This window comes from Caretta caretta, chromosome 27, assembly GCF_965140235.1.
Source record: "Caretta caretta isolate rCarCar2 chromosome 27, rCarCar1.hap1, whole genome shotgun sequence".
NCBI lineage: Eukaryota > Metazoa > Chordata > Testudines > Cheloniidae > Caretta > Caretta caretta.
In genome coordinates this window covers 2,921,755-2,949,621 of record NC_134232.1, presented here as the reverse complement: position 1 = coordinate 2,949,621, position 27,867 = coordinate 2,921,755, and the positions used below count along the sequence as shown (strand labels likewise).

The following is a 27,867-nucleotide window of genomic DNA, read 5'->3' as shown; positions in this document are numbered from 1 at the left end:
GAGGCACTAGCCTGCGTACCAAAAAGAGTATACATGTTTTTGCAACTCCTCTTCGGTGGAAAGTCTATTCTTGAAGTAGGAGAAGTTGAAGGTGATGAAGAAGAGAAGGAGAAGGAGGGCAGCACAGAAGATAATGTTGCAGAAGTATATGAAGATGAGAAATAGGCATCATGTAAACAGTCCAGGGTGTTAAATATTGCACAAGATTTCATGGACAGTGTAAGTGGAGATAAGTGGATATCCAAACAAGTTGGGCTTGGAAGCACCCTTCACCAAGCCACAAGATTAAAAAAAACTTGTCCAGATGTTTCACAACACTGGGCACTGTATCAGTCACAAGGATGTATTTCGAGCTGACATAGCACTAGCCAACAACACACTGATGACAAGGAATGAGGATGGGACAGTAATCCCAACAAGCAAGGCTAAATGAAGATTTACCCATTTCACTACAGAGAACATTGATATAAATGAGTTTACACTTGATGGGTAAAACATATTTCATGCCACACAGTGGCAGAGAGGACCTGCATCTGATCTGATAGTGCAGGATATTGAGCCAACAAATCATGCTACTTTGAATCTTCCAGATGCAATGAACACAATCTTTCCTGCTAATATCACAGAAGGTAAAGCAGAACCAACATCCAATGCAGATGTCTGCACAGAGTGGTGAGCTGGACACACAAGTGACTGCCAATCAGCTTTGAAAGCACAAGCACAGGATATGGCATTTTGCCTTCGAATGCCAACTTGAAAATCCAAAATCTGGTTGGACAAGTTTTAATGAAAAACAGAGTAACAATAACTCTCCGTTAAATACATACGGAGGGGAGGGGAGGGATAGCTCAATGGTTTGAGCATTGGCCTGCTAAACCCAAGGTTGAGAGTTCAATCCTTGAGAGGGCCATTTAGGGATCTGGGGCAAAAATTGGGGATTGGTCCTGCTTTGAGCAGGGGGTTGGACTAGATATCTCCTGAGGTCCCTTCCAACCCTGACATTCTATGATTCTAGGATATGGCTACATGCCAATAATTCCATCCACAGACAGCTGGAAAAGGGAAGAAAATCAAAGGCAACGTAGTCACATCAATGGCTGATCATCTCATATTACAGCGCGTCATTACTGCCTATAAGGATGGTGGATCTGCACAAAATATCGCACAATGAGCTAATGCCAGTTCCTCTTGCTCTTGCTGAGGTAAATGGGCATCTTAGACGTGAAAATAAGTCTGGTAGGATAGGTGTTTTTAACAAACAGCCATTTTCTTCCTGAGATCATCTTGATAGTACATCCTACCCAGTGATTTACAGCCAAGCACATGAAATGGCACTGGCAACCTTGCAAACATTTCTGTGGCGTTAGCTCTTCATTCTGGACAGCATTTCAGCAGGACTGATGTCATCTTTGAAAGGTACAAACAGAATTCTATTAAAGAATGATGTGACCGAAGCACTCCAAAGCTTCTAAGCAAATTCGGAAAAATCATTGAGGACAGATCTGTTCCACTTCCTAACAGCTGGTCAGACTTCTTGGCCCATTCCAAAAATAAGGCTGATCTGGCTTGCTTCTTATCTGAAGAACTCCTCATCAATGCTCCATAAAATTGTCATACCAGAGAGTTCAAAGAACCCAGTTCAGTTAAATCATCAAACCCATCTCTGGACACAAGTAAGTTGCAAGGTGACCATGAAGGCGGTGACACCAGAATTCTACTGCACTGTATACAAACAGATGCTGACTGTGTAGTTGTGTCAGCACGAGACACTAATATTCTTCTTCTGTTAGTGGAACACTATGACAAAATGCATTGCAGCAAGTTGTGGATGAAGGCTGGAACATCAAAAAAAACCCAAATGCATTCCTGTTCATACTAGTCAAGAGAAGCTTCTGCCTGCATTTCTCCAAGCAGACACAGAAACAGTACTCTCCTTCCATGCACTGACAGTCAGTGATACTGTTTCCTATATTGTTGGAAACAGCAAGAAAACTGCTTGGACAATATTCATGGAGAAACATGTACTCCCAAGACACTGGGGGAAGGATGATCTACAGAACGATCATTTCAGCAGAAAAGTTCATCTGCAACACGTACCATTTATCTGATGAGGAGGGCTGCGACAAGACCCGGGTGATATTGTTCTCCAAGTGTCAACACCAGAAGCACTGCCCCCAACAAGCGATGCACTATGCTGCACTCAAAGAGCTCACCTGCAAGTTATGAAGTGTAGGCAGGCAAATTACAACAATCCCACACTACCCCCACTAGAGAACATGGGTTGGACCAAACATAATGGGGAAATGGTACCCAAGAGCTAATGCCACTAGAGCCAATCCCTGACAGCTGTGCAGAAATTGTTACCTGTGGATGTATCAAAGAGTGCATATCACAACACTGCAGCTGAAGAAATATTACACTGGCATGCACTGGGGCCTGTAAATGCAAGGGGTGTGTCGGCACATGTAGGAACTGTTAAATTATGCTTGTCTAACAATGTGCAGGATATACAGTAACTCTTTGTAGCAGAATAAAAATAGAAAATTTTCTAATTTTTCAAATTTTACATAAATTTTTAATTCCAATTTAGGTAGCGAAATTTTCAAAATTCAGCTTGGTAAATATTTTCAGATTCAGCACATTCAAATTATGAAAACTAATTGTTTTACCTACTTTTCCCCAAAAATGCCTCTTACATCTTATTTTACTGAAAATGTGCCCAGTCTATCAGAAAGGTCTCTTGAAATTCTGATTGCAAAAGCCCAAACTTGCAGCATTAATTTACACTAATATTTATCCACAGGGTTTTTTCCCCATTGAAATTGTTAACTTTAAAAAACTGACATGATACAAATGCCTTCTTTTGTTTAAAAGTCCTTCCACCTTCTTCCTAGCGGAAAAGTGAGACCACACAATACCTGGGGCAGGCTGAACGCGATACTGCCTGGAACAACTGATGAATGGGTTCTCAACGTGAAAATGTATCTGTGGTTTGGAGAAGTCCTCACAACTACATGCCTAGAAAAGAAAGACCAGCATTTTATTTTTATTCCAATGTTATGAGAAATCATGAGTAACAATTCTTAGATTTCATTCAACTTCTGTGATGGAAAAACTAAGGCACCAGTCCTGCAATACAATGTAAGCAGGAGTATGCCTCTGCAGAGCTGCACTGAAGTCACGGACTTGAATCATTTCAGAGGAACAGCCGTGTTAGTCTGTATTCGCAAAAAGAAAAGGAGTACTTGTGGCACCTTAGAGACTAACCAATTTATTTGAGCATGAGCTTTCGTGAGCTACAGCTCACTTCATCAGATGTATACCGTGGAAACTGCAGCAGACTTTATATACACACAGAGAATATGAAACAATACCTCCTCCCACCCCACTGTCCTGCTGGTAATAGCTTATCTAAAGTGATCAATAGGTGGGCCATTTCCAGCACAAATCCAGGTTTTCTCACCCTCCACCCCCCCACACAAATTCATTCTCCTGCTGGTGATAGCCCATCCAAAGTGACAACTCTTTACATAATCAAGTCGGGCTATTTCCTGCATAGATCCAGGTTTTCTCACATCCCCCCCACCCCCATACACACACAAACTCACTCTCCTGCTGGTAATAGCTCATCTAAACTGACCACTCTCCAAGTTTAAATCCAAGTTAAACCAGAACATCTGGGGGGGGGGGGGGGTAGGAAAAAACAAGAGGAAACAGGCTACCTTGCATAATGACTTAGCCACTCCCAGTCTCTATTTAAGCCTAAATTAATAGTATCCAATTTGCAAATGAATTCCAATTCAGCAGTTTCTCGCTGTAGTCTGGATTTGAAGTTTTTTTGTTTTAAGATAGCGACCTTCATGTCTGTGATTGCGTGACCAGAGAGATTGAAGTGTTCTCCGACTGGTTTATGAATGTTATAATTCTTGACATCTGATTTGTGTCCATTTATTCTTTTACGTAGAGACTGTCCAGTTTGACCAATGTACATGGCAGAGGGGCATTCAGGCGTCACATGGGTGCAGGGCCCCTTTGAGACTGAGGAAAGGAAATGTGCACAACACTTTCAAAAGATGAACCTGGGAGTTTAAATTCATCACTCTACTAGACACTAAAAATCATGGACTGAATAGAGACAATGGATTTATGGCTTATTACATCAAGGGAGGCAATTACAACACCACTAGGGACAAAAAACTTACTGACCCGCCAAGCTGAATATGACAATCTTCAGATGTTCGAGAGCCAGGGCACACCTGCCTGGGGTTGGAGCTTTGGCCCCTCGGGAGGAGCCTGCCGGGGCTTGGGGTTTCAGCCCCGCTCCTGCTGAAGCCCCATGCCCTGGCAGGCGTGCCCCACAGGGCTGAAGCCCCAAGACTCCCCTCCCCACTGTGCAGAAGCCCCTACCTCACCAACCTGCTGCAAGGCAGAGGTTCCAAGCACCCCCCTTCCACTGTCTAGTAGGTGGAAAATGTGGGGGGCTCCGCGAGCTGCCCTTTAACTGTAAAAGAGCCGCATGCAGCTCATGAGCCATTGTTTGTTTGGCCACCCAGATCTACTGCCTTTCCCCCATCCCAGGATTGGAGGGGTGTTAATGGGCCACTTTACCTTGAATGGTTTCAGAGTAGTAGCCGTGTTAGTCTGCATCCACAAAAAGAACAGGAGTACTTGTGGCACCTTAGAGACTAAAAATTTATTGGAGCATAAACTTTCATGGGCTACAGCCCACTTCATCGGATGCATAGAATGGAACATATATATACACATACAGATAAGTTGGAAGTTACCATACAAACTGTGAGAGGCTAATTAATTAAGATGAGCTATTATCAGCAGGAGAAAAAACTTTTGTAGTGATAATCAAGATGGCCCATTTAGACAGTTGACAAGAAGGTGTGAGGATACTTAACTTAAGGAAATAGATTCAATATGTGTAAACACCCTCCTGGCCGCTATGGATGTGGAAGCCCTCTACACCAACATTCCACACAAAGATGGACTACAAGCCGTCAGGAACAGTATCCCCGATAATATCATGGCAAACCTGGTGGCTGAATTTTGTGACTTTGTCCTCACCCATAACTATTTCACACGTGGAGACAATGGAGACCTTCAAGTCAGCGGCACTGCTATGGCCCCACAGTATGCTAACATTTTTATGGCTGACTTAGAACAACGCTTCCTCAGCTCTCGTCCCCTAACGCCCCTACTCTACTTGCACTACATTTTCGACATCTTCATCATCTGGACCCATGGAAAAGAAGCCCTTGAGGAATCCTACCATCAACCTCAGCCTAGACCAATCCACACAAGCGGCCCATTTCCTGGACACTACTGTGCTAATAAGCGATGGTCCACATAAACACCATCCTATACCAGAAACTTACTGACCGCTATACTTCCCTACATGCCTCCAGCTTTCATCCAGATCACACCACACGACCCATTGTCTACAGCCAAGCTCTATGATACAGCCGCATTTGCTCCAATCCCTAATACAGAGCCAAACACCTACAAGATCTCTATCAAGCATTCTTACAACTACAACACCCACCTGCTGAAGTGAAGAAACAGATTGACAGAGCCAGAAGAATACTCAGAAGTCATCTACTCCAGTACAGGCCCAACGAAGAAAGTAACAGAGCGCCACTAGCCATCACCTTCAGGCCCCAACTGAAACGTCTCCAGTGCATCATCAAGGATCTACAACCTATCCTGAAGGACGATCCCTCACTCTCACAGATCTTGGAAGAAAGACCTGTCCTCACTCACAGAGAGCTCCTCAACCTGAAGCAAATACTCACCAGCAACCACACACCACACAACAAAAACACTAACCCAGGAACCTACCCTTGCAACAAAGCCCAATGCCAACTCTGTCCGCATATTTATTCAAGTGACACCATCATAGGACCTAATCACATTAGCTACGCCATCAGGGGCTCGTTCTGCACATCTACCAATGTGATATATGCCATCATGTGCCAGCAATGCCCCTCTGCCATGTATATTGGCCAAACCGGACAGTCTCTACGCAAAAGAATAAATGGACACAAATCTGACATCAGGAATCATAACATTCAAAAACCGGTAGGAGAGCACTTCAACCTCGCTGGCCACTCAGTAAAAGATTTAAGGATGGCAATTTTGCAACAGAAAAGCTTCAAAAACAGACTCCAATGAGAAACTGCTGAGCTTGAATTAACATGCAAACTAGATCCTATTAACTTGGGTTTGAATAGACACTGGGAGTGGCTGGGTCATTACACATATTGAATCTATTTCCCTAAGTTAAGTATCCTCACACCTTCTTGTCAACTGTCTAAATGGGCCATCTTGAGTATCACTACAAAAGTTTTTTCTCCTGCTGATAATAGCTCATCTTAACTAATTAGCCTCTCACAGTTTGTATGGTAACTTCCAACTTTTGTGTGTGCGTGTGTGTGTAAAATGGAACATATAGTTACATATATACATATATAAAAAACTATATGTTCCATTCTATGCATCCGATGAAGTGGGCTGTAGCCCACGAAAGCTTATGCTCTAATAAATTTGTTAGTCTCTAAGGTGCCACAAGTCCTCCTGTTCTTTTTACCTTGAATGGTCTCTTGAAATATGTGCTAACTACATATGCTGAAGGATCTGTTCCACTACTTTTCCCAGATCTGAAGCAAAGCTCTGTGTAGCTCAAAAGCCCCTTTCTCTCTCTCTCCCCCTCCAAAAGAAGTTGGTCCAATAAAAGATATTACTGCAGTCACCTTGTCACCAGAGACGAGTGGGGTACCTGCTGATAGTGGAGGGGAATAATGTAAAGGTTTGCCTCCCCCCCCACAATAGCTTGAGTCACACGCCCCTTACCTTCAGCAGCCCCTCCCTGCAGCTCCCAGCTTTTTGCTGCTGCCTGTCCCCACACCACAGCTCGCCAGCTCCAGCAGCTGCCACACAGGGAGGGGGGATGGCCAGCAAACCCTGGCAGAAATCTGGGAAAGGGGGAACATGGCCCCTCCACGAGTTGCCTCTGCCTATCACTCTAAAGCTCCCTGATCTCAATTATGTTTAATGTCAATGTTATTCTTCACAGTAACTTTGTGTAAGCATCCATATACTGTCACTCATTGATTGCATCCATGATTTAATTAGCCTTTTAAAATAAAGGAACCATAGTACTTAACCACTGGCACAGCTTGGCAAGAAAGGATTCCAAAACGCACTGTAAAAGCTTTAGTGCTATAAATGGCTTTATAGATTGAGACACTTTTTGTACAAAACGGAAGGAAGGTATCATTTTCATCAGGTTTCACAGTTACAATCTTAGCGACTTCTGGAAGCTTGTTTTTCAAGAAGAGGGTGGTGAGAAAATCGTAAAGTTATTCAGAAAAAGCCCTCCCCCCAAAGGAGGTCACCCCCTGTTCTACACTTTTCGGGGGGACGGGTGACGGAGAGGACTTCTCAGAATATATTTATTTAAAATATGAAACAGGAGATCAGACCCTGGGTTAGGGCACAAATGAAGTGATTTTAGTGGCCTCAGGCTGGTTTGTTACTCCAGAAAGCCACCATGACAGGCTCTCACTGCACAGAAGCAGCCATAGAAGAAAGTGGGGAAGGGCACATCTCAGAACTAGGATGGGCCATGGGAGGTTTGCATTGCATCTTCTCGCACCGAATCAGGCTCAAGCCAATGATAATCATTTTAATATGCACTCTGACAAAAGGTGGCACTCGACCCATGCACTCCCAGGAGAGTTCCTGGAACCTGCAAGGCCAAGGACCATGGATGGGTCATCTTGCCTATTACAGGGCTCCCCAGCAAAGGATGGTGTGAATATGCAAGTTTTGGATGCTTGTATTATCTCTATCTACTGTACTACATGGTAGTGTTTGTGATATTATTGATTGTTCTAATAAAACTATGATAAATTCAGAAAGTCTTCCTTAAATGCAAATCTCCCCCACATACATGGACGTCCTCACTCTGAAAACAACTGCAAAACTGTGGCCAATGTAGAGACAAATTAATCATGCTAAACAACAGAATGTTAAGTTGGAATCTCTAAATAATACCTAACCAATAGATCAGGCAACACCCCCAACCCTTTCTTCCCCCAGCTCTGCATCTCACCCTCTCTGCATTCAAGTCAGTCAATTTCCTATTCCACACTACCTGGGCATCAGCAGCAGAGGCATTAAGAGGACAGAAAAAGAGTCCCCCTCCTCACAGTTCCCACAGTGGCCCAGCTGCTGGGAGGAGCAATTATAGAAAATGCCCTTCTCAGCCCCTGCTGTTAGAAACATAGAGTCACAGAATAACAGGGTTGAAAGGGACCTCAGGAGGTCATCTAGTCCAATCCCCTGCTCAAAACAGGACCAATCCCCAACTAAATCATCCCAGCCAGGGCTTTGTCAAGCTGGGCCTTAAAAACCTCTAAGGAAGGAGATTCCACCACCTCCCTAGGTAACGCATTCCAGGGCTTCACCACCCTCCTAGTGAAAAAGTGTTTCCTAATATCCAACCTAGACCTCCCCCACTGTAAATTGAGACCGTTACTCCTTGTTCTGTCATCTGCCACCACTGAGAACAGCCAAGCTCCATCCTCTTAGGAACCCCCCTACAGGTAGTTGAAGGCTGCTATCAAATCCCCCCTCACTCTTCTCTTCTGCAGACTAAATAAGCCCAGTTCCCTCAGCCTCTCCTCATAAGTCATGTGCCACAGCTCTCTAATCATTTTCGTTGCCCTCTGCTGGACTCTCTCCAATTTGTCCACATCCTTTCTGTAGTGAGGGGACCAAAACTGGACGCAGTACTCCAGATGTGGCTTCACCAGTGCCGAACAGAGGGGAATAATCACTTCCCTCAATCTGCTGGCCATGCTCCTACTAATACAGCGCAATGTGCCGTTGGCCTTCTTGGCAACAAGGGCCCACTGCTGACTCATATCCAGCTTCACGTCCACTGTAATCCCCAGGTCCTTTTCTGCAGAACTGCTGCTTAGCCAGTCGGTTCCCAGTCTGTAGCGGTGCATGGGATTCTTTCTTCCTAAGTGCAGGACTCTGCACTTGTCCTTGTTGAACCTCATCAAATTTCTTTTAGCCCAGTATCCTGTCTTCCAACAGTGGCCAATGCTAGGTGACCCAGAGGGAATGAACAGAACAGGTAACCATCGAGTGATCCATCCCCCGTCACGCAATTCCCAGCTTCTGGCAAACAGAGGCTAGGGCCACATGCCTCCCTATGCCTACCAATCCATACCCCAGAATGGAAGACTCTTCCCACCTGACCAGAGATTAAACAACAGAACTACATAGAAAGAAGTAACTTCTAACGCATTAAGTATCATCACATAATTAAAACTCAACTCCAACTGTCAAAAGTAAAGGAAAAGAATAGTCCATGATATAACATCCCTACTTTTAATTTTCATAGTGTTCACTCACTCACAATGACTCTCCAACTCAGTGCAACTTAACAAGGGTCTCACATAATAAATGAATGTGCTGAATACTGTTAGGATATAGATATTCAAGCCTATCTGCAAAGGCCTATACTTTAAGAATTTAGGTATATGTTTATCATTTAGCTAGTTATAGAGGTATAAAAGAAAGAAAGAATCAAAATCACTGTCTGCCTGTATAAGGCCTTTTCTCACTGTGACAGTCTGAGGCCCTGTTCTTAGGCTAAGGCCTCTGGCTAAGCAGCAGAGGCAGCCGTAACCTGGAAAGCATATGGTCACATCCTTACATTCCAAACTGGTCACACTGAAATAAGGTATTATTGGGCTGTTAGGCATTATCAGGACAGGGTTGTATTCCTATCATCTCCAGCAAAAGGGAAGTGCCTAGAAGATGTAAAAGGAAACTCAGTTTGATAGCATTCTGTCTGGCAAGAACTCACTTATCAATAGCTGGGATGTGAAATCCTCATTTCTTTGTTGTTCTATCGTAGTCCCCATTTCCCTATTGTTTGTCTGTATAATCTCTGTCTGGTTCTGTGATTGTTTCTGTCTGCTATATAATTAATTTTGCTGGGTGTAAACTAATTCAGGTGGTGGGATATAACTGGTTAAATAATCATGTTACAATATGTTAGGATTGGTTAGTTAAATTTCAGTAAAATGATTGGTTAAGGTATAGCTAAGCGGAACTCAAGTTTTACTATATAGTCTGCAGTCAATCAGGAAGAAAAGCGGGGAATGGGAATGCAGGTGGGGAAATTGGAATCATGTTTTGCTAAAGGGGGGAATGGGAACAGGGACACAGGCAAGGTTCTGTGGTGTCAGAGCTGGGGAGGAGGATACTAAGGAAGGAAATTGGAATCGTTGCTTGCTGGAAGTTCACCCCAATAAACATGGAATTGTTTGCACCCTTGGACTTCAGGTATTGTTGCTCTCTGTTCATGCGAGAAGGACCAGGGAAGTGAGCAGGTGAAGGAATAAGCCCCCTAACAAATACCCCTCTCAGTCTAGCTACAGGGTCATTGGGCACATACTGCGGATGTAGAAGTAACTTTGGCAGTTCCAACTGCAGGCCCTCTTTAAGAGGAAGAATTCAGCATAAGCATGCATGCAGTGAATTTTTTCTGCATTCTTTGAGAAACAGAACTGTGGAACAGTTTCCCCACTTTATTGCTATACCTTAGTAGGTAAAAGGGTGATGAAATGGTAATCTGGAGATATTTGAATGGCCTAAGCAGCTTTTAGTTTGAATTTGATAAAGCAGCAGAGGATCCAAGATTAAAACCATTTTTTAAAACCGTAAGAATTTTAGCTATCCCCTGGGGAACTTTCTCCAAGAGTCAGAGGGTGTCCCAAAGAATAGAAGTGTTCCCTCCTCCACTTCTCACCACCAGGCCATTGTCAGGTCCTCCCTGGAGCTGGATATTTGCTTTTTGCACATTTTTATTGTTTTCAAAGTGATTTGGGATTCCTCCAGGATGGAACGTACAACAGAAATGTAAGATATTACCACTGTCTAATAACAAATACTTTGTAAAGTGCATTGAGATCCTATGATCCAATGCACTATATCAGTGTAAAGATGAGACTCATGCTAACTTCTACAGATGTCAAAACTAAAGGCATGAAGAGGAAGTGACTTGTCCCAAGATGTCACAGTGAATCAGCTGGGAATAGATCCAAGGTCTGATTCCCAGTCCCATGTCTGAAGGTGATTTCATGATCGAATCTGAATATCATATCCACATATATGTGCATATGATAATGTGAATATTAAAAAGAAGCCAGTTACAAGGTATACATCCAATAAATTCTCCCCTTCAGTAAGTCAAATCTAGAATAGAATGGTAAGTACTAATTTTAAAAGAATAGAAGATGACAAGCGATTACGGTCATATGCACTTTACTGCAAGGCAGCAATATGGATGGCCTGGCAAAAACTTTCAGTGCAGCAAGATTACCACAGCCTACAGCTCTGGCTTCTCTACACTCCAAGTGTATTTGCTTTTAAGAACAATTTGCAGTTTTTTTCCACAACCAATAGAATCACAGAATCATAGAATATCAGGGTTGGAAGGGACCTCAGGAGGTCATCTAGTCCAACCCCCTGCTCAAAGCAGGACCAATCCCCAATTAAATCATCCCAGCCAGGGCTTTGTCAAGCCTGATCTTAAAAACTTCTAAGGAAGGAGATTCTACCACCTCCCTAGGTAACGCAGTCCAGTGTTTCACCACCCTCATAGTGAAAAAGATTTCCTAATATCCAACCTAAACCTCCCCCACTGCAACCTGAGACCATTACTCCTTGTTCTGTCATCTGCTACCACTGAGAACAGTCTAGAACCATCCTCTCTGGAACCACCTCTCAGGTAGTTGAAAGCAGCTATCAAATCCCCCCTCATTCTTCTCTTCTGCAGACTGAACATTCCCAGTTCCCTCAGCCTCTCCTCATAAGTCATGTGTTCCAGATCCCTAATCATTTTTGTTGCCCTTCACTGGACTCTCTCCAATTTATCCACATCCTTCTTGTAGTGTGGGGCCCAAAACTGGACACAATACTCCAGATGAGGCCTCACCAATGTCGAATAGAGGGGAACGATCACATCCCTCGATCTGCTCGCTATGCCCCTACTTATACATCTCAAAATGCCATTGGCCTTCTTGGCAACAAGGGCACACTGCTGACTCATATCCAGCTTCTCGTCCACTGTCACCCCTAGGTCCTTTTCTGCAGAACTGCTGCCTAGCCATTCGGTCCCTAGTCTGTAGCTGTGCATTGGGTTCTTCCGTCCTAAGTGCAGGACCCTGCACTTATCCTTATTGAACCTCATCAGATTTCTTTTGGCTCAATCCTCCAATTTGTCTAGGTCCCTCTGTATCCTATCCCTGCCCTCCAGCGTATCTACCACTCCTCCTAGTTTAGTATCATCCTCAAATTTGCTGAGAGTGCAATCCACACCATTCTCCAGATCATTTATGAAGATATTGAACAAAACCGGCCCCAGGACCGACCCCTGGGGCACTCCACTTGACACTGGCTGCCAACTAGACATGGAGCCATTGATCACTACCCGTTGAGCCCGACAATCTAGCCAACTTTCTACCCACCTTATAGTGCATTCATCCAGCCCATACTCCTTTAACTTGCTGACAAGAATACTGTGGGAGACCGTGTCAAAAGCTTTGCTAAAGTCAAGAAACAATACATCCACTGCTTTCCCTTCATCCACAGAACCAGTAATCTCATCATAGAAGGCGATTAGATTAGTCAGGCATGACCTTCCCTTGATGAATCCATGCTGCCTGTTCCTGATCACTTTCCTCTCATGTAAGTGCTTCAGGATTGATTCTTTGAGGACCTGCTCCATGATTTTTCCGGGGACTGAGGTGAGGCTGACTGGCCTGTAGTTCCCAGGATCCTCCTCCTTCCCTTTTTTAAAGATTGGCACTACATTAGCCTTTTTCCAGTCATCTGGGACTTCCCCCATTCGCCACGAGTTTTCAAAGATAATGGCCAATAGTTCTGCAATCACAGCTGCCAATTCCTTTAGCACTCTCGGATGCAACTCGTCCAGCCCCATGGACTTGTGCACATCTAGCTTTTCTAAATAGTCCCTAACCACCTCTTTCTCCACAGAGGGCTGGCCACGTATTCCCCATGCTGTGATGCCCAGCGCAGCAGTCTGGGAGCTGACCTTGTTAGTGAAGACAGAGGCAAAAAAAGCATTGAGTACATTAGCAATACACCCACACTAGTTCCTATGTAAATCTTAATTCTACAAAACAAGCAACCTTCTCAGGATTATTTATACAGCAGAATGTCCAGGGCTTTTTTGGTTACAACGCCTCTAGAGTCATTGTTCTCTGCATGGTTTCATAATTGATAGAAGGTTGCAACCTAATAGTTACTATTATTTACTCGGAGTCATAAATGAACACAGTTGGCTCTTACAGGTCTAAAGCTTAGGCTCCTCCATTATTTTATTCGGGAAACATTAGGGAAAGGTGCTAGTTTTTAATATGCAAGAGCCAAGGATTTCAGATTAAATACTCACAGTTCGGCATTGCACTTTTTGTAACATCAGTCACTTTATTACTAGCATCTGCTTGAAAAAGCTGGACGTGCACAAGTCCATAGGGCCGGATGCAAGTGTGATTGCAGAGCTATTGGCCATTATCTCTGAAAACTCGTGGTGATCGGGGGAGGACCCAGATGATTGGAAAAAGGCAAATATAGTGCCCATCTTTAAATAAGAGAAGAAGGAAAACCCGGAGAACTACAGACCTCTGCCCATGGAAAAATCATGGAGCACATCCTCAAGGAATCCATTTTGAAACACTTGGAGGAGAGGAAGGTGATCAGGAACAGTCAACATGGATTCACAAAGGGCAAGTCATGCCTGACCAACCTGATTGCCTTCTATGATGAGATAACTGGCTCTGTGGATATGGGGAAAGTGGTGGACGTGACTTAGCTTGACTTCAGCAAAACTTTTGATACGGTCTCCCACAGTATTCTTGCCAGCAAGTTAAAAATGTATGGATTGGATGAATGGACTATAAGGTGGATAGAAAGCTAGCTAGATTGTCAGGCTCAACAGGTAATGATCAATGGCTCAATGTCTAGCTGGCAGCCGGTATCAAGTGGAGTGCCCCAGGGGTCTGTCCTGGGGCCAGTTTTGTTCAACATCTTCATCAATGATCTGGATGACGGGATGGATTGCACCCTCAACAAGTTCGCGGGTGACACTAAGCTGGGGGGAGAGGTAGATACGCTGGAAAGTAGAGATAGGGTCCAGCATGACTTAGACAAATTGGAGGATTGGTCCAAAAGAAATCTGATGAGGTTCAACAAGGACAAGTGCAGAGTCCTGCACTTAGGAAGAAAGAATCCCATGCACTGCCACAGCCTGGGGACCGACTGGCTATTCGGCAGTTCTGCAGAAAAGGACCAGGGGATGCAAAGCTGGGTATGAGTCAAGACTGTGCCCTTGTTGCCAAGAATGCTAACAGCATATTGGGCTGCATTAGTAGGAGCATTGCCAGCAGATCAAGGGAAGTGATTATTCCCCTCTATTCAGCACTGGTGAGGCCATACCTGGAGTATTGTGTCCAGTTTTGGTTCCCCCACTACAGAAGGGATGTGGACAAATTGGAGAGAGTCCAGCGGAGGGCAACAAAAATGATTAGGGGGCTGGGGCACATGATTTACGAGGAGAGGCTGAGGGAACTGGGGTTATTTAGGGCTTGGCTACACTTGCGCGTTTCAGTGCAATAAAGGAGCCGCAAGCGCACTAGCTCACTACCCGTCCACACTGGCAAGACACGTAGAGCGCTCTGACTCTGCGGCTACAGCGCTGCTGGTACTCTACCTCAGCGAGTGGAATAACGTTTGCTGCGCCCCCGCTGGAGTGCCGCGGTGCCAGTAAGAACGAGGTGTTGCTTTACTGCGTTCTGATCAGCCTCCGGAAACGTCCCATAATCCCCTTAAGTCAAGTGGCCACTCTTGTCATTGTTTGGAATCGGCTGTAGGAATGCGGAAATGCCCGTTGAAAGCTCCGTTTCTGACAGCCGACTGCTTATCTCCTCCGAGACAAAGCAACCATTACTGTGGAATGCTGTGAGAGAGAGAGAGAGGCAAGGGGGAAGGGAGGTCTGCTGCTGTCTGAACTTACAAGACAGCATGATATCATGCTCTCAGTCCCCCAAAAACCCACTCTTCCCCCCACACACACACACAACACATTCCCTGTCACACTCCACAAAGCATGTTGCTGCCACTTGCCTGCTGGGATAGCTGCCCATACTGCGCCACTCCCAATGCCACTGCAAGTGCCGCAAATGTGGCCACACCAGTGCGCTTGAAGCTGTCAGTGTGGACAGACTACAGCACTTTCCCTACTGCGCTCTACGAAGGCTGGTTTAACTCAAAGCATTCTACATCTGCAAGTGTAGCAATGCCTTTAGTCTGCAGGAGAGAAGAGTGAGGGATGATTTGGTAGCAGTCTTCAACCACCTGAAGGGGGGCTCCAAAGGAGATGGAGCTCAGCTGTTCTCAGTTGACCAATGACAGAACAAGAAGCAATGGTCTCAAATTGCCATGGGCGAGGTCTAGGTTGGATATTAGGAAACACTATTTCACTAGAAGAGTGGTGAAGCACTAGAATGGGTTACCTAGGGAGGTGGTGGAATTTCCATCCTTAGAGGTTTTTAAGGCCTGGCTTGACAAAGCCCTGGCTGGGATGATTTCGTTGGGGTTGGTCCTGCTTTGAGCAGGGGGTTGGACTAGATGACCTCCTGAGGTCTCTTCTAACCCTAATCTTCTATGAGTCTATGACAACCTACCAGCAAATGTCTGTCTATTGTATAGTGCTCATTAGCATAATAGCTGAGTGCCTCAGTCTTTTTAAGGTATCAACACCCCTGTAAAGTAGAGCAGCATTATCCCCATTTCACAGATTGGGAACTTAGGCACAAAGAAGCTCAGTGGTTTAACGACGTTCCCACAGGAAGTCTGTGACAGAACCACCTGGATCTCCCAAGAGACCAGCTACCACCATAACCACTGGACTATGCTTCCTCTCTGCAACTCTCACACCGCATCAATACCTCAACAGATACAACTGTTGCCCTGGATTGTTACTCCAGAACATGATCAAGCCAATTGCAACCATGCAATAATGAGCACTCAGCTACTATGAATTAATGAAATTGACCACCACAGAGTTAAGAGTTAATTTGCAGACAGGCTTTCAGAAGCAAGGTTGAATCTAGCTGGCAATTTCTGCTAATCAGAATGTGAGGAGGGGACAGACAAGTCAACCACTGAGACCGAAAACCTCGGTGGAGGGAAGACCTTGAGTCTGGGCTCCTCTGATATTCGAAGTTTATTGAAAGTTAGGAAGAGTGATGCTCCAGTAGGGGTCATTATGACCTATGTGTTTTGTAGAAGTTAGTTATAAAAGACTAGATAAAAGAGTGTATTTTGGAGCAGTTCTCTGAAGCCATCTGGAGAGATGTTTTTCCTGACACCCTTTCTCCCCAGCAGTTGAGCAACTGGCCACTGCAAACCTGCTGTTAATTACTTCTTAATACCGTTCATGGGGTTTGCCACTTCACCCATGTCTCCACCACCTGCTCACTCTGAGAAGTGTAGAATTTTGCACAACTGCAAAAGCCATTTTAAAAAATCACAATCCAATTCAATCAGAGACAGTTGCTAGAGGGCTGGGACAACTCCTTCTGTGACAGGAGCTCTCCATGGTAGAGAAAAACTAACCAAACCTGGAGAAGCTGACTAGCTCACAGAACACAGACAGACAAGCCCTGAAATGTGTATTCACCCCTGGATACAGGAAGTCAGAAGCACCATCATAAGCATTTTCACTGAGTGTCAGCCCCCTTTTAATGATGTAGGAATGAACCTACAACTCATTTTCTATCATTTAGTGGGGTAAGAGGAGCTTCCATCCCTGACCCATACTGCTGTAACAGTCTAGTTTTCAGGTGATCATGTCCCCTTACTAGTACATATCTGTTGGTGATAAATACATAAGCCAGTGAACAGAAACTACTCCCGAGGGAATTCTGTGCCAAAAAGTTAAATATTCTAAGCACAATATTTTAAAATTCTGCAAATTTTCTTTGTCAAAATAACACAACATAATCACACCATTTTCAATTATTTGCTGACAAGAATTTTGAAATAAATTACCAAAATAACTGAAAATGGTGTGATTATATTGTTATTGTGTTTCTGTGTTATTTTGACAATTAAAATATGCAGAACTTTGCAGAATTTTAAATTTAATTTTTTGGTACAGAATTCCCTCAAGAGTACCAGGGTTCTGGGAGGCGCAATCGGTTTGTGAGCAGTTCGGTGGGGGTCTGGGTGCAGGAGGGAATCTGGATGCACAGGTGCTTGGTGCAGGGGGTATGGGACTCTGCAGGGGAGTCCAGGTGAAGGTGGTTATGGCTCAGTGGGGTGGGGCTCAGGGTGCTGAAGGGTGTGCAAAGTTGCTCCAGGGCAGCAGGAAAAGGCCAGGCTGGTAGAGGTAGATGGGCCATGGCAGGCGTGCCTGAGCAGCAGGAGGTGTTTAAGTGAGCGGACAGTTGGGGGCTCTAGAGCACCAGTAGCTACATAAATAGTGGTTAGAGGCACTCTTGCTCTCATGTAGCCACAGATAGCAAATGTAGTAGAGAGAGAGAGCCTGAGACAAGAGGCCTGAGATAAAGCAGTGGGCAAGCTTTGCTGATATAAAGCAAAGTTAGCGAAAGTCAGGCCCTGATATAAAACATGCCTACTTGCAAGTTCACAGAATCTGGCAAGAACAGGGCTGGTATTGCAAAAACACATTCCTAACAAGTACTAGGCACAGTAAACTCACGCAAACACATTCCAGAAGGGTGGTACTAGAACACCCAATACAAAGTATGGTACACACAAACCAACATGTGCAAGGTAATGGGTGGTAACAAACCATGTCAGGGGGCTATACTTGTGTAGTTAGTTGTGTAACTAGCTACACAAGAGGGGCAATACATAAATTGTACGCATTGGTGTATGAAATGGAGTCTCAGAGTGTCTCTTTGGCCAGCCTAGGGGGCAGCGGAAAGTTCCGCCACTGACTGAGTCCATCGTCACGGGCATCCATGTCTTAGCATCCCCACAGAGTCTGTTGGGTGCTATTACTGTGCTTTGTCGACAATAAACCTGACTGAGTGCCTTTGCTACTAATGGGGCTGTAGTTATTGGACAGTTTGATGGGAGCCTGCTGTACAGGCTATACGGCCAGAGCCAGTGCAGCACGCAGAAAGAACACATGCAGCCAACATCTAATGACAGCAAGCATGATTGGGAACTAGAGATCCATGAAGAATACAGCATGTTCCACTGAAGATATCAATTATTAACTATAGGAATCACTACAGATTTAAATCAGACTTTCATTAACAGATTCTCAAGATGAGCCCTGCCTGTCACAGGTTGGCTAGCCCTTTAGAGTAGTTGTGCTCAGCCACACTTTCGACGGATTAGCTATACCCCCTATCAGGACCATCTGGGTTCTTTCCGAGTAGTTCTGAGCCCTTTGAAAGAGAACAGAACCACACAGAATCAGGAAGTTTCTGGGGAAGGCCTTGAGCAAAGGCCTGCAGGGGACTGTGAGGGGACTCTAGGGAAGAAGCTCTATCTCAGAGCCAAAGGAAATAAAATGTAGCCTAGAGGAGCTCAGACTGTGTCAGAGGACTTCAGGGAAGTGGTCTGGGAGTCAGGACTCTCTGACAGAGCCACAGAGAAATTGAAAGGTAACCCAGAAGGGACTGGGAACTGAACCTGAAGAGCAGGCTGAAAAGAATCCTAAGTGGGGCAAAAGTACTTTTGGTTTGGTCTGGACTTCTGTTACCCTGAAAGACGACAGAAATGAGAATGACCCAGCCACATGGTTGAGCCACGTGAACCCTGGAAGAGACCGAAAACCGTGAGAAGGAGGAAATTGAGGCAGGCAGTGTCTGAAGTGCCACACTTGGCCACCAGCAAGCACTACAGAGCAGGCACACCCCATGACACTGGCCACAAAAAATGTACAATGGTTCACGGATTTCAGTGGGAGTTAGGCACCTAACATGCTTAGGCACTTTTGTAAACCACACTAGGTGTCTATCTGCATCTTCAGACACCTAAATATCTTTGAAGAGAAACAGTCAAGTCATTAAGTATAATTAATACTTCCTTAAATGCAAAATGTTTTAACACACATATTTCTTATGCAGCCAGCATATTTTTATTTAAACTATTTTTTTCACATTTTTAATTGAATTCCAATTTCCATCCAAATGCAGTTTGACAAAAATCCTGCATAAGAAATCATCATCCAGTAAACAAGAAATGCATCATTCACTGTTTTCTAACATAATAATGTAAAAATTAAGAATTTGACTAAATGTATGTTAATCTATATAATTGCTTCAATGAATGCATATAGATACAGTGTATCACTGTGACTAGCAAAAAAGTACCAAATTTAATGTAACAGCTATATTCGGTTGCAAATCAATATGTTTTAATGGTTACCAATGAGAATTAACCTGTCTCTAGGAAACAATACAAAAAACTATTTAAATTGAGTTTTCCTGCTTAAAATCACCCAGATCCACTCCATTGCACACACAAAACATTCTCCAGAGTAGCAGCCGTGTTAGTCTGTATTCGCAAAAAGAAAAGGAGTACTTGTGGCACCTTAGAGACTAACAAATATACTTGAGCATAAGCTTTCGTGAGCTACATACACCCGATGAAGTGAGCTGTACCTCACGAAAGCTTATGCTCAAATAAATTGGTTAGTCTCTAAGGTGCCAAAAGTACTCCTTTTCTTTTCACAAAACATCCTATATGTTAAAAGTACATTAAGGTTGCAAAGGAAAGCAGTCACAAGTAGTAAGGAAATCCCACACTCAAGGTTGTCCTGAGCACTATACACACACACACAAAGTGCTCAACACAACCTTGAGTGTGGGATTTCCTTACTACTTGTGAGTAGCAATTATAGTATATATAAAAAGAAAAGGAGTACTTGTGGCACCTTAGAGACTAACCAATTTATTTGAGCATAAGCTTTCGTGAGCTACAGCTCACTTCATCGGATGCACAAGTCCTCCTTTTCTTTCTGCAAATACAGACTAACACGGCCGTTACTCTGAAACCTATAGTATATATGTATGCCTCATTATGTTCACATTTTTGAACTGCAGAATATTTTAATCTCAAATATTGAAATCATGTCTAGCAACTGTATAGGTGGGGCTACGAGGACAAGGTGGGAAACTTTTCCATCTCCTCAAGTTGCATTTTATGGACTAGCCTAGTAATAGGAGGTTCCTGTGGATAAAATGACGTTTTCTGCTTCCATGCATTACACTTAAAAAAGACTTTTACTGAAATACCCTAAATACGCATCCACGCGAAGAAGGCCTGCTCTTTGTCCAAGCATTGCCCCTACCTTATTCCCATCTTTTGGGATAAAGCCACACCCTCACTTTTAACCTCAAAGCCTCATTCACATTCCCAAAGAAGAGATACACAAGTGACTCAGGCGGAGTGAGTTCTGGGAACAAGTCAGTTTCAGAAATTTAGCTGACTGCTTCCAGGTCTAAAATGACACTGTCTCTAGTTCTCGTTAGACAAAACAGTAATGGTGGATACTTACAGGCCAGCCTGGAAGTCCTTCTCATTCACCACAGCACAATTGCTTAATGATAGTTCATCTGTAGGACATCTTGCCGCTTGCATAGACTATTGGAGGTGACACAAACAGGGCAGAAAAAAATCAGTAATGAGCCACAAGAAAATACAAGCATCTTTTTTAATAAAATTATGCATTTCTTAAACTTTATTAATTAAATAAAATGCAAATTGGTTCCTTGAGATCTCACTGGAATTGATGTGGTGTTTGGATACATAGTTTGCCATTAGTGGCAAAAAGCACCTTTCTACATTCACAGTTTCTAAGGCACTTACATAGCTTCTCTCTAAAGTATGCCTGCAGTTGACTGTAGCCTCAGTATATTAGAGACACAAGGCAAGTGAGGGAATATCTTTATTTGGAATAACCTCTGTTGGTGAAACAGACATGCTTTCGAATTTCACAGAGCTCTTCTTCAGAAATCTGAAGAAAGCACATCTCTTTCACCAACAGAAGTTGGTCCAATTAAAGATATTACCACGCTAGCCTTGTTTCTTTCTTTGAACAGACATTCCCACATTCTACACCCTGAAACCTCTAGATCTGACAACTGCAGTACACTCTACAGAGGACCGCCCTAAGCTCATCTAACAAAAACTATATCTGCTTGGCACTATTAGCCACTATTAAACCATATTGCATCATATTTACTTCTGAGGGCAATTCAAGGTGTTGGCAGAAAAATGTAAAACTCTATACTGTTTGGGATTCTAGTACCTGAATACCCACCCCTCTCCTACTGTGCCACCAAAGGTTTAAGATTGTGCAGTGGAAAAATATTATGGTTCAATGAATAGTTCTGATGTTTTCAACCAGGCCAGAGACCAAAATGGGAGATTTTTATTAACTAAAATTTATTGGGAAACTTCTCTTTATAATTTCATATAGTTTAAGGCTAGACGGGACCACTTGATTATACAGTCTGACCTTCTCCATATACAGGTCATTAAATTTCATCCAGATACCGTTCTATTGACACCAAGGATTTTAGACTCCTGAGGACTGAAATAAAAGAATCATAGAATATGAGGGATCGAAGAGACCAACATTGCATGGTACTGTTGGTGAGTACCACTGAGTGTCTGATGCGGTATCAAAAGGCACAACATGCATTGAGGATAGCCCGAAGTTACACCACGTAGATATGGATTGAGGCTCCCGGTTCTGCCCACAGGTCATGGACCTTCAGCAAGGCCAGATTCACCCCTCAACCCAGAATGGAAACATCAGTAACCAGTGTCTTCGTTGGAGAAGCCTGAGTGAAAGGGTCCCCTTGGCACACATTGCGTGGGGACTCCTACCAGCATAGGGAATCTAGAACTGGTGGAGGGAGGTGAACCAACCTTTCCAGAGGATGCAGAGCAGGGTGGTAAACCATCCTGAGCTACATCTGAAGGGGGTCAAGGCGGAACCTGGCAAACTGGACCACCTGCATGCACACGAACATGCAGCCCAGCAGGCTCAGACACACACTGACTGTCGTGGATGGCTGGGATTGCAGACTGAAGCAGAGCTGCTGCATTGACTGGAAGCAGTTGGTTGGCAGGAACGCTCTTGACCTGTGGAGTCTAAAAAGGCTCCAACAAACTTGATTTTTTGAGTGGGAGCCAAGGCTGACTTTGAGGTGTTTAAAAGGAGTCCCAGACTGTGAAGCAAATGCAATGTAGTGTCAACGTGGGTGAAAACCCCCTCTCTGGATCTACCTTCAGCAACCAGTTGTCAAGATATGGGAAGATGCGGATATCCTTCCATGAGAGTACTTGCAGAGTCAACTGTGGTGGTGCTGAAGAGGGCCCAGTGCCAAGCTTCCCCACACCAATTCTGGTACGAGCTATATCCCCACCACTGGAAGGGGAGCATTTGGGTGCGGTGCCAACACACATGGAGGCGCAGTGTCTCGCTCCATCAGAGGGGCCACAGGTGGCGCAGCCCTGGGAAAGTGCCGGATGAATGGGGAGGTTAGAACCGAAAGGCAAAAGAGGTCTGAGGCTGCCTGGTACGCTTACAAAATGAACTCAGTCAGTACCGGCATTTCCCTCGTCGGTACCAGGCTCAACAGACACCCAGAAGCCAGAACCAAGCCAATGGTATGGTGTTTCTGCCCTTCCCACCCAGTACAGGGCAGGGTCAGAGGCACCCACACCATACCACGTGCCCAAACCATGCCAGTCTGCGCTTTTCCTAGGGGAGGCAAAGGAGTTGCCCCACAACCTGGAGCAATCCAAATTAGTCTTATGAGACCTCTTTCTCAACACTGATGATGGAGAATTGTTCCCCCTTCTCTTCGGCGAGGCGCCTGCCCTGGAACAAGAGGCGTCAGCACCCTCCGAGTTCAACAGCGATCTTCAACCCAAGGAGGCAGACGAGGTCACATGGCAGGTTTAAGCAGGTGCTTCTTGAAGCAAAGTTCCCGCACCACCTTAGACCACTTCTTAAACAATTTACAAGTCGAACAGCGAGCTTTAAGGTGGGCCTCGCCAAGACAAAGCAAGCACCATGTGTGGGCGTCACTGTTGGGGATTGCCTGTCCACACAAAGGACAATGTTTGAACCACAGTGAGGGCACCACTAACTAACACTATCTAACTACTTACTAACATTAACTCTGTACAATAAACTAGGCTAACACAATCAGGATTTCCTCCCCACTCTGAACTCTAGGGTACAGATGTGGGGACCCACATGAAAGACCCCCTAAGCTCATTTCTACCAGCTTAGGTTAAAACTTCCCTAAGGCACAAATTCTTTGCCCTTGGAGGGCACGCTGCCACCACCAAGTGATTTAACAAAGAATCAGGGAAAGGACCACAATGTTCCTATTCCCCCAAAAATATCCCCCCAAGCGCTAACACCCCCTTTCCTAGGGAGGCTTGAGAATAATATCCTAACCAATTGATTACAAAGTGATCACAGACCCAAACCCCTGGGTCTTAGGACAATAGAGAAATCAGTCAGGTTCTTAAAAGAAGGGTTTTATTTTAAAAAAAGGTAAAAATCACCTCTGTGTAATTAGGATGGAAAATAACTTTACAGGGTAACAAAAGATTCAAAAACACAGCAGAACTTCCTCTAGGCTTAGTTTCAAAGTTACAAAAAACAGGAATAAACCTCCCTCCAGCAAAGGAAAAATTCACAAGCAGAACAAAAGATAATCTAACATGCCTTGCCTGGCTTTTACTTACAATTTTTGTAATGTGAGAGACTTTTAGGATGGTTTATAGGAGAAGGAGTTTTCTGACCTGATGCTTCTCTGCTTCCCAAGAGAACACACAAAACAAAAGCTCCCCCCCCCCCCCCCCCCAAGATTTGAAAGTATCTTCTTTCCCCTTTGGTCCTTTTGGTCAGGTGACAACCAGGTTATTTGAGCTTCTTAACCCCTTACAGGTAAGGAGGAATTCTAGGCCACTCTTAGCTGTATGGTTATGACAAACACGAAACACTACAACTACACACACCTCCGACTCCAGCCACAGGTGGGGAAAAGGAACTGAGGGGGGTCGGGGCAGCTCCACTCATACAGCCAGAGGAGCGGTCACAGCCATGAGCGCTGCCCCCTGTGGGTACTGCTAGGCAAAAGGCTCTGGCTCCAGCATGCTGGGCATGCACACACCTAAGTGGAAGACACGCCTGCATCTACTCGAAGAACTCCAAGGTTACAGATTCCAGTAGGTTGCTTATAGCCATGACTTATAACCACCATAATACAGACATGCTACAGACATGAGTAGTAACACTTCTTAACCCTTCATAAATTCATTATCTCTTTATTAGCTATCTGTAAGAGAATAGCTAACATAAAATGTGAACATTGCAGGCACAGAAATGCAGTTAGGATTGTGTGGATGATCTTACCTATGGAAAAAATACACTGGAAAAACAGACAAGTGAGATGACCCCATTTTCAAACCCTATTTCCCAAACATTGTCCAATTTGTCTCAAACTTTCCCCAATACCTCTATCCTGGCATAAAATGAAGAATTACAAAATTCCAACTGGATTAATTTTGGCAAAGTTGGGCAGGAGAAGTCAATGAAAAGCTAGTTTAAACCTTAAGTAGAGAGAGGGGAAAGTCTCATAATCTCAAGCTGTGGCTTCAGAGCCCCAAGGAAAGAAGGCTTAGCAAGCCAGGGGATAAGACACTATCCTCTAGTCCACAACAACACTAGCTAGGCATACAGAACACATTTCACTAAAGAAAAGCCCATTTTGTAAGATCTGTGGATGGCATAGGTGAAGCCTGTGGCTTGTCCTGATTATTCGCAAGGCACAAGTTACTAGTTAAACACCTTTAACTTACACAGGGCTTTACAAGCCCAGAAAACACACATCATTACCGTGTCTTATTTAGACAGTAAGCACTTCAGGGCAAGGAAACTGGGTGATACAACAGCTCTGGAGAGGGGAAGACTGGGGATTGTTGAGATGATTAGGAATGGCATAGCCTGAAGAGGGATTTGAAGATTATAAATTGGGATTTGATTAATTAGGAAAAGGGCCCCTGGCAAAGAAGTACTTGGAGAGTATCCCGGGCATATGAGGCAGAGCAGAAAGCACAATGTTGGAAGTGGGAGAAGGAGAAATGAGAGGAATGACATAGGCTCAGCTTTCAGAGTAACAGCCGTGTTAGTCTGTATTCGCAAAAAGAAAAGGAGTACTTGTGGCACCTTAGAGACTAACCAATTTATTTGAGCATGAGCTTTCGTGAGCCAAAATTATACAGGGCCTTGTGGGGAGGGCAAAAAAATAAAAAGAATTTGATGCAGAAGAAGATAGGAGGCCAACAGACATGACTAGAGCAGCAGAAGAGGGAGATAAATAGAACTTTGTTCACCGTATTTTAAACAAACCAGGGAGGAGAGGCAGCAGGAAGATGCTTGTAATGACCTCCTGATTTGCTCAGGACATGCACAGGGATTTTAGCATTGAGTACAGCAGGACCAATCCCCAGTCCCCTAATCATGGGCTAACATCCCCCAGCTCTCATCTGCAAGGTAAATTATACCACCACTGTGGATCATTGCTAAGCCTTGGTCAGTGTGTGACATTATTGACATGAACTGTTACTGTATAGATCATTGTTGCTGTCATAAATATAAAGGGAAGGCTAAACTCCTTTAAAATCCCTCCTGGCCAGAGGAAAAATCCTCTCACCTGTTGAGGGCTAAGAAGCTAAAGGTAACCTCGCTGGCACCTGACCAAAATGACCAATGAGGAGACAAGATACTTTCAAAAGCTGGGAGGAGGGAGAAAAACAAAGGGTCTGTGTCTGTCTGTGTGATGCTTTTGCCGGGGACAGAACAGGAATGGAGTCTTAGAATTTAGTAAGTAATCTAGCTAGGTATGTGTTAGATTATGATTGCTTTAAATGGCTGAGAAAATAGCTGTGCTGAATAGAATGAATATTCCTGTCTGTGTGTCTTTTTTGTAACTTAAGGTTTTGCCTAGAGGGATTCTCTATGTTTTGAATCTAATTACCCTGTAAAGTATTTATCATCCTGATTTTACAGAGGTGATTCCTTTTTACTTCTATTAAAAGTCTTCTTGTAAGGAAACGGAATGCTTTTTCATTGTTCTAAGATCCAAGGCTTTGGGTCTGTGGTCACTTTTATGCAAATTGGTGAGGATTTTTACCAAACCTTCCCTAGGAAGTGGGGTGCAAGGGTTGGGAGGATTTTGGGGGGAAAGACGTGTCCAAACTACATTTTCTCAGGAACCCAGATAAAGGTTGGTGGTGGCAGTGGAAGTAAAAGGGCAAAGGGTAAAATAGTTTGTACCTTGGGGAAGTTTTAACCTAAGCTGGTAAAAGTAAGCTTAGGAGGTTTTCATGCAGGTCCCCACATCTGTACCCTAGAGTTCAGAGTGGGGAAGGAACCTTGACAGTTGCAACCAGGGTTCTATGGTTGCACCAGGTCTTGTACAGAGGAGGTCAAGTATGGTGTCTATGGAAAGGTTGTAGTTTGCTGGTTATGATTATGCTGTCTGCATGTATGTATCATTTTTGTATTTGAAGTTATGAATATTGGCTGTGTATTTGTATCTCAATGTGTTTGATTCTATGTAGCCTCAGTGAAGCATTTGGTCAGCTTCTTGAGAAAGGACTATTCTCAGTAAGTGCCCAATCAAGAACACTTAACTGACAATGGACTTTGGGAGACGCCAATCCACATCTGAGCTTTCCTGGGAACGTTCAAACTAGCATGTAAACAATGGCATCGGCCTGCTAAAAGCTGAAGCCGATTTTGTTCAATATCTTCATTAACGATCTGGAGGATGGCATGGATTGCACCCTCAGCAAGTTTGCAGATGACACTAAACTGGGAGGAGGGGTAGATATGCTGGAGAGTAGGGATAGGATACAGACGGACCTGGACAAATTAGAGGATTGGGCCAAAAGAAATCTGATGAGGTTCAACAAGGACAAGTGTAGAGTCCAGCACTTAGGACGGAAGAATCCCATGCACTGCTACAGACTAGGGACCGAGTGGCTAGACAGCCGCTCTGCAAAAAAGGACCCAGGGGTTACAGTGGACGAGAAGGTGGATATGTAGGCTAACGGCATTTTTGGCTGTATACGTAGAAACATTGGCAGCAGATCGAGGGATGTGATCATTCCCCTCTATTCGGCATTGGTGAGGCCTCATCTGGAGTGCTGTGTCCAGTTTTGGGCCCCACACTACAGAAAGGATGTGGAAAAAAATGGAAAGAGTCCAGTGGAGGACAACAAAAATGATTAGGGGGCTGGAGCACATGACTTATGAGGACAGACTGAGGGAACTGGGATTATTTAGTCTGCAGAATTTAGTCTGCGGAAGAGAAGAATGAGGGGGGATTTGGTAGCTGCTTTCAACTCTCTGAAAGGGAGTTCCAAAGAGGATGGATTTAGACTCTTCTCAGAGGTACCAGATGACAGAACAAGGAGTAATGGTCTCAAGTTGCAGTGGGGGAAGTTTATGTTGGATATTAGGAAAAACTTTTTCACTAGGAGGGTGGTGAAGCACTGGAATGCGTTACCTAGGCAGGTGGTGGAATCTCCTTCCTTTGAGGTTTTTAAGGTCAGGCTTGACAAAGCCCCCAAGCTAGGGTGATTTAGTTTGGGATTGGTCCTGCTTTGAGCAGCGGGTTGGACTAGATGACCTCCTGAGGTCCCTTCCAACCCTGATATTCTATGCTT

The 27,867-nt window shown here is 44.3% G+C and overlaps 1 protein-coding gene across 3 annotated transcripts in view; it reads right to left on the bottom strand.

Annotated features, from left to right (window-relative positions):
• Positions 1-27,867, bottom strand: part of NSF (N-ethylmaleimide sensitive factor, vesicle fusing ATPase) — a 188,707-nt gene that overhangs the window by 145,579 nt on the left and 15,261 nt on the right. For all 3 annotated transcript variants that reach the window (XM_048829795.2, XM_048829796.2, XM_048829799.2), the window contains exons 2-3: positions 20,660-20,745; positions 2,919-3,018 (exon numbers count right to left, since the gene is read on the bottom strand). In XM_048829795.2, coding sequence (XP_048685752.1) covers positions 2,919-3,018; positions 20,660-20,745 — 186 coding nt within the window. The remainder of the gene's footprint in view (positions 1-2,918; positions 3,019-20,659; positions 20,746-27,867) is intronic.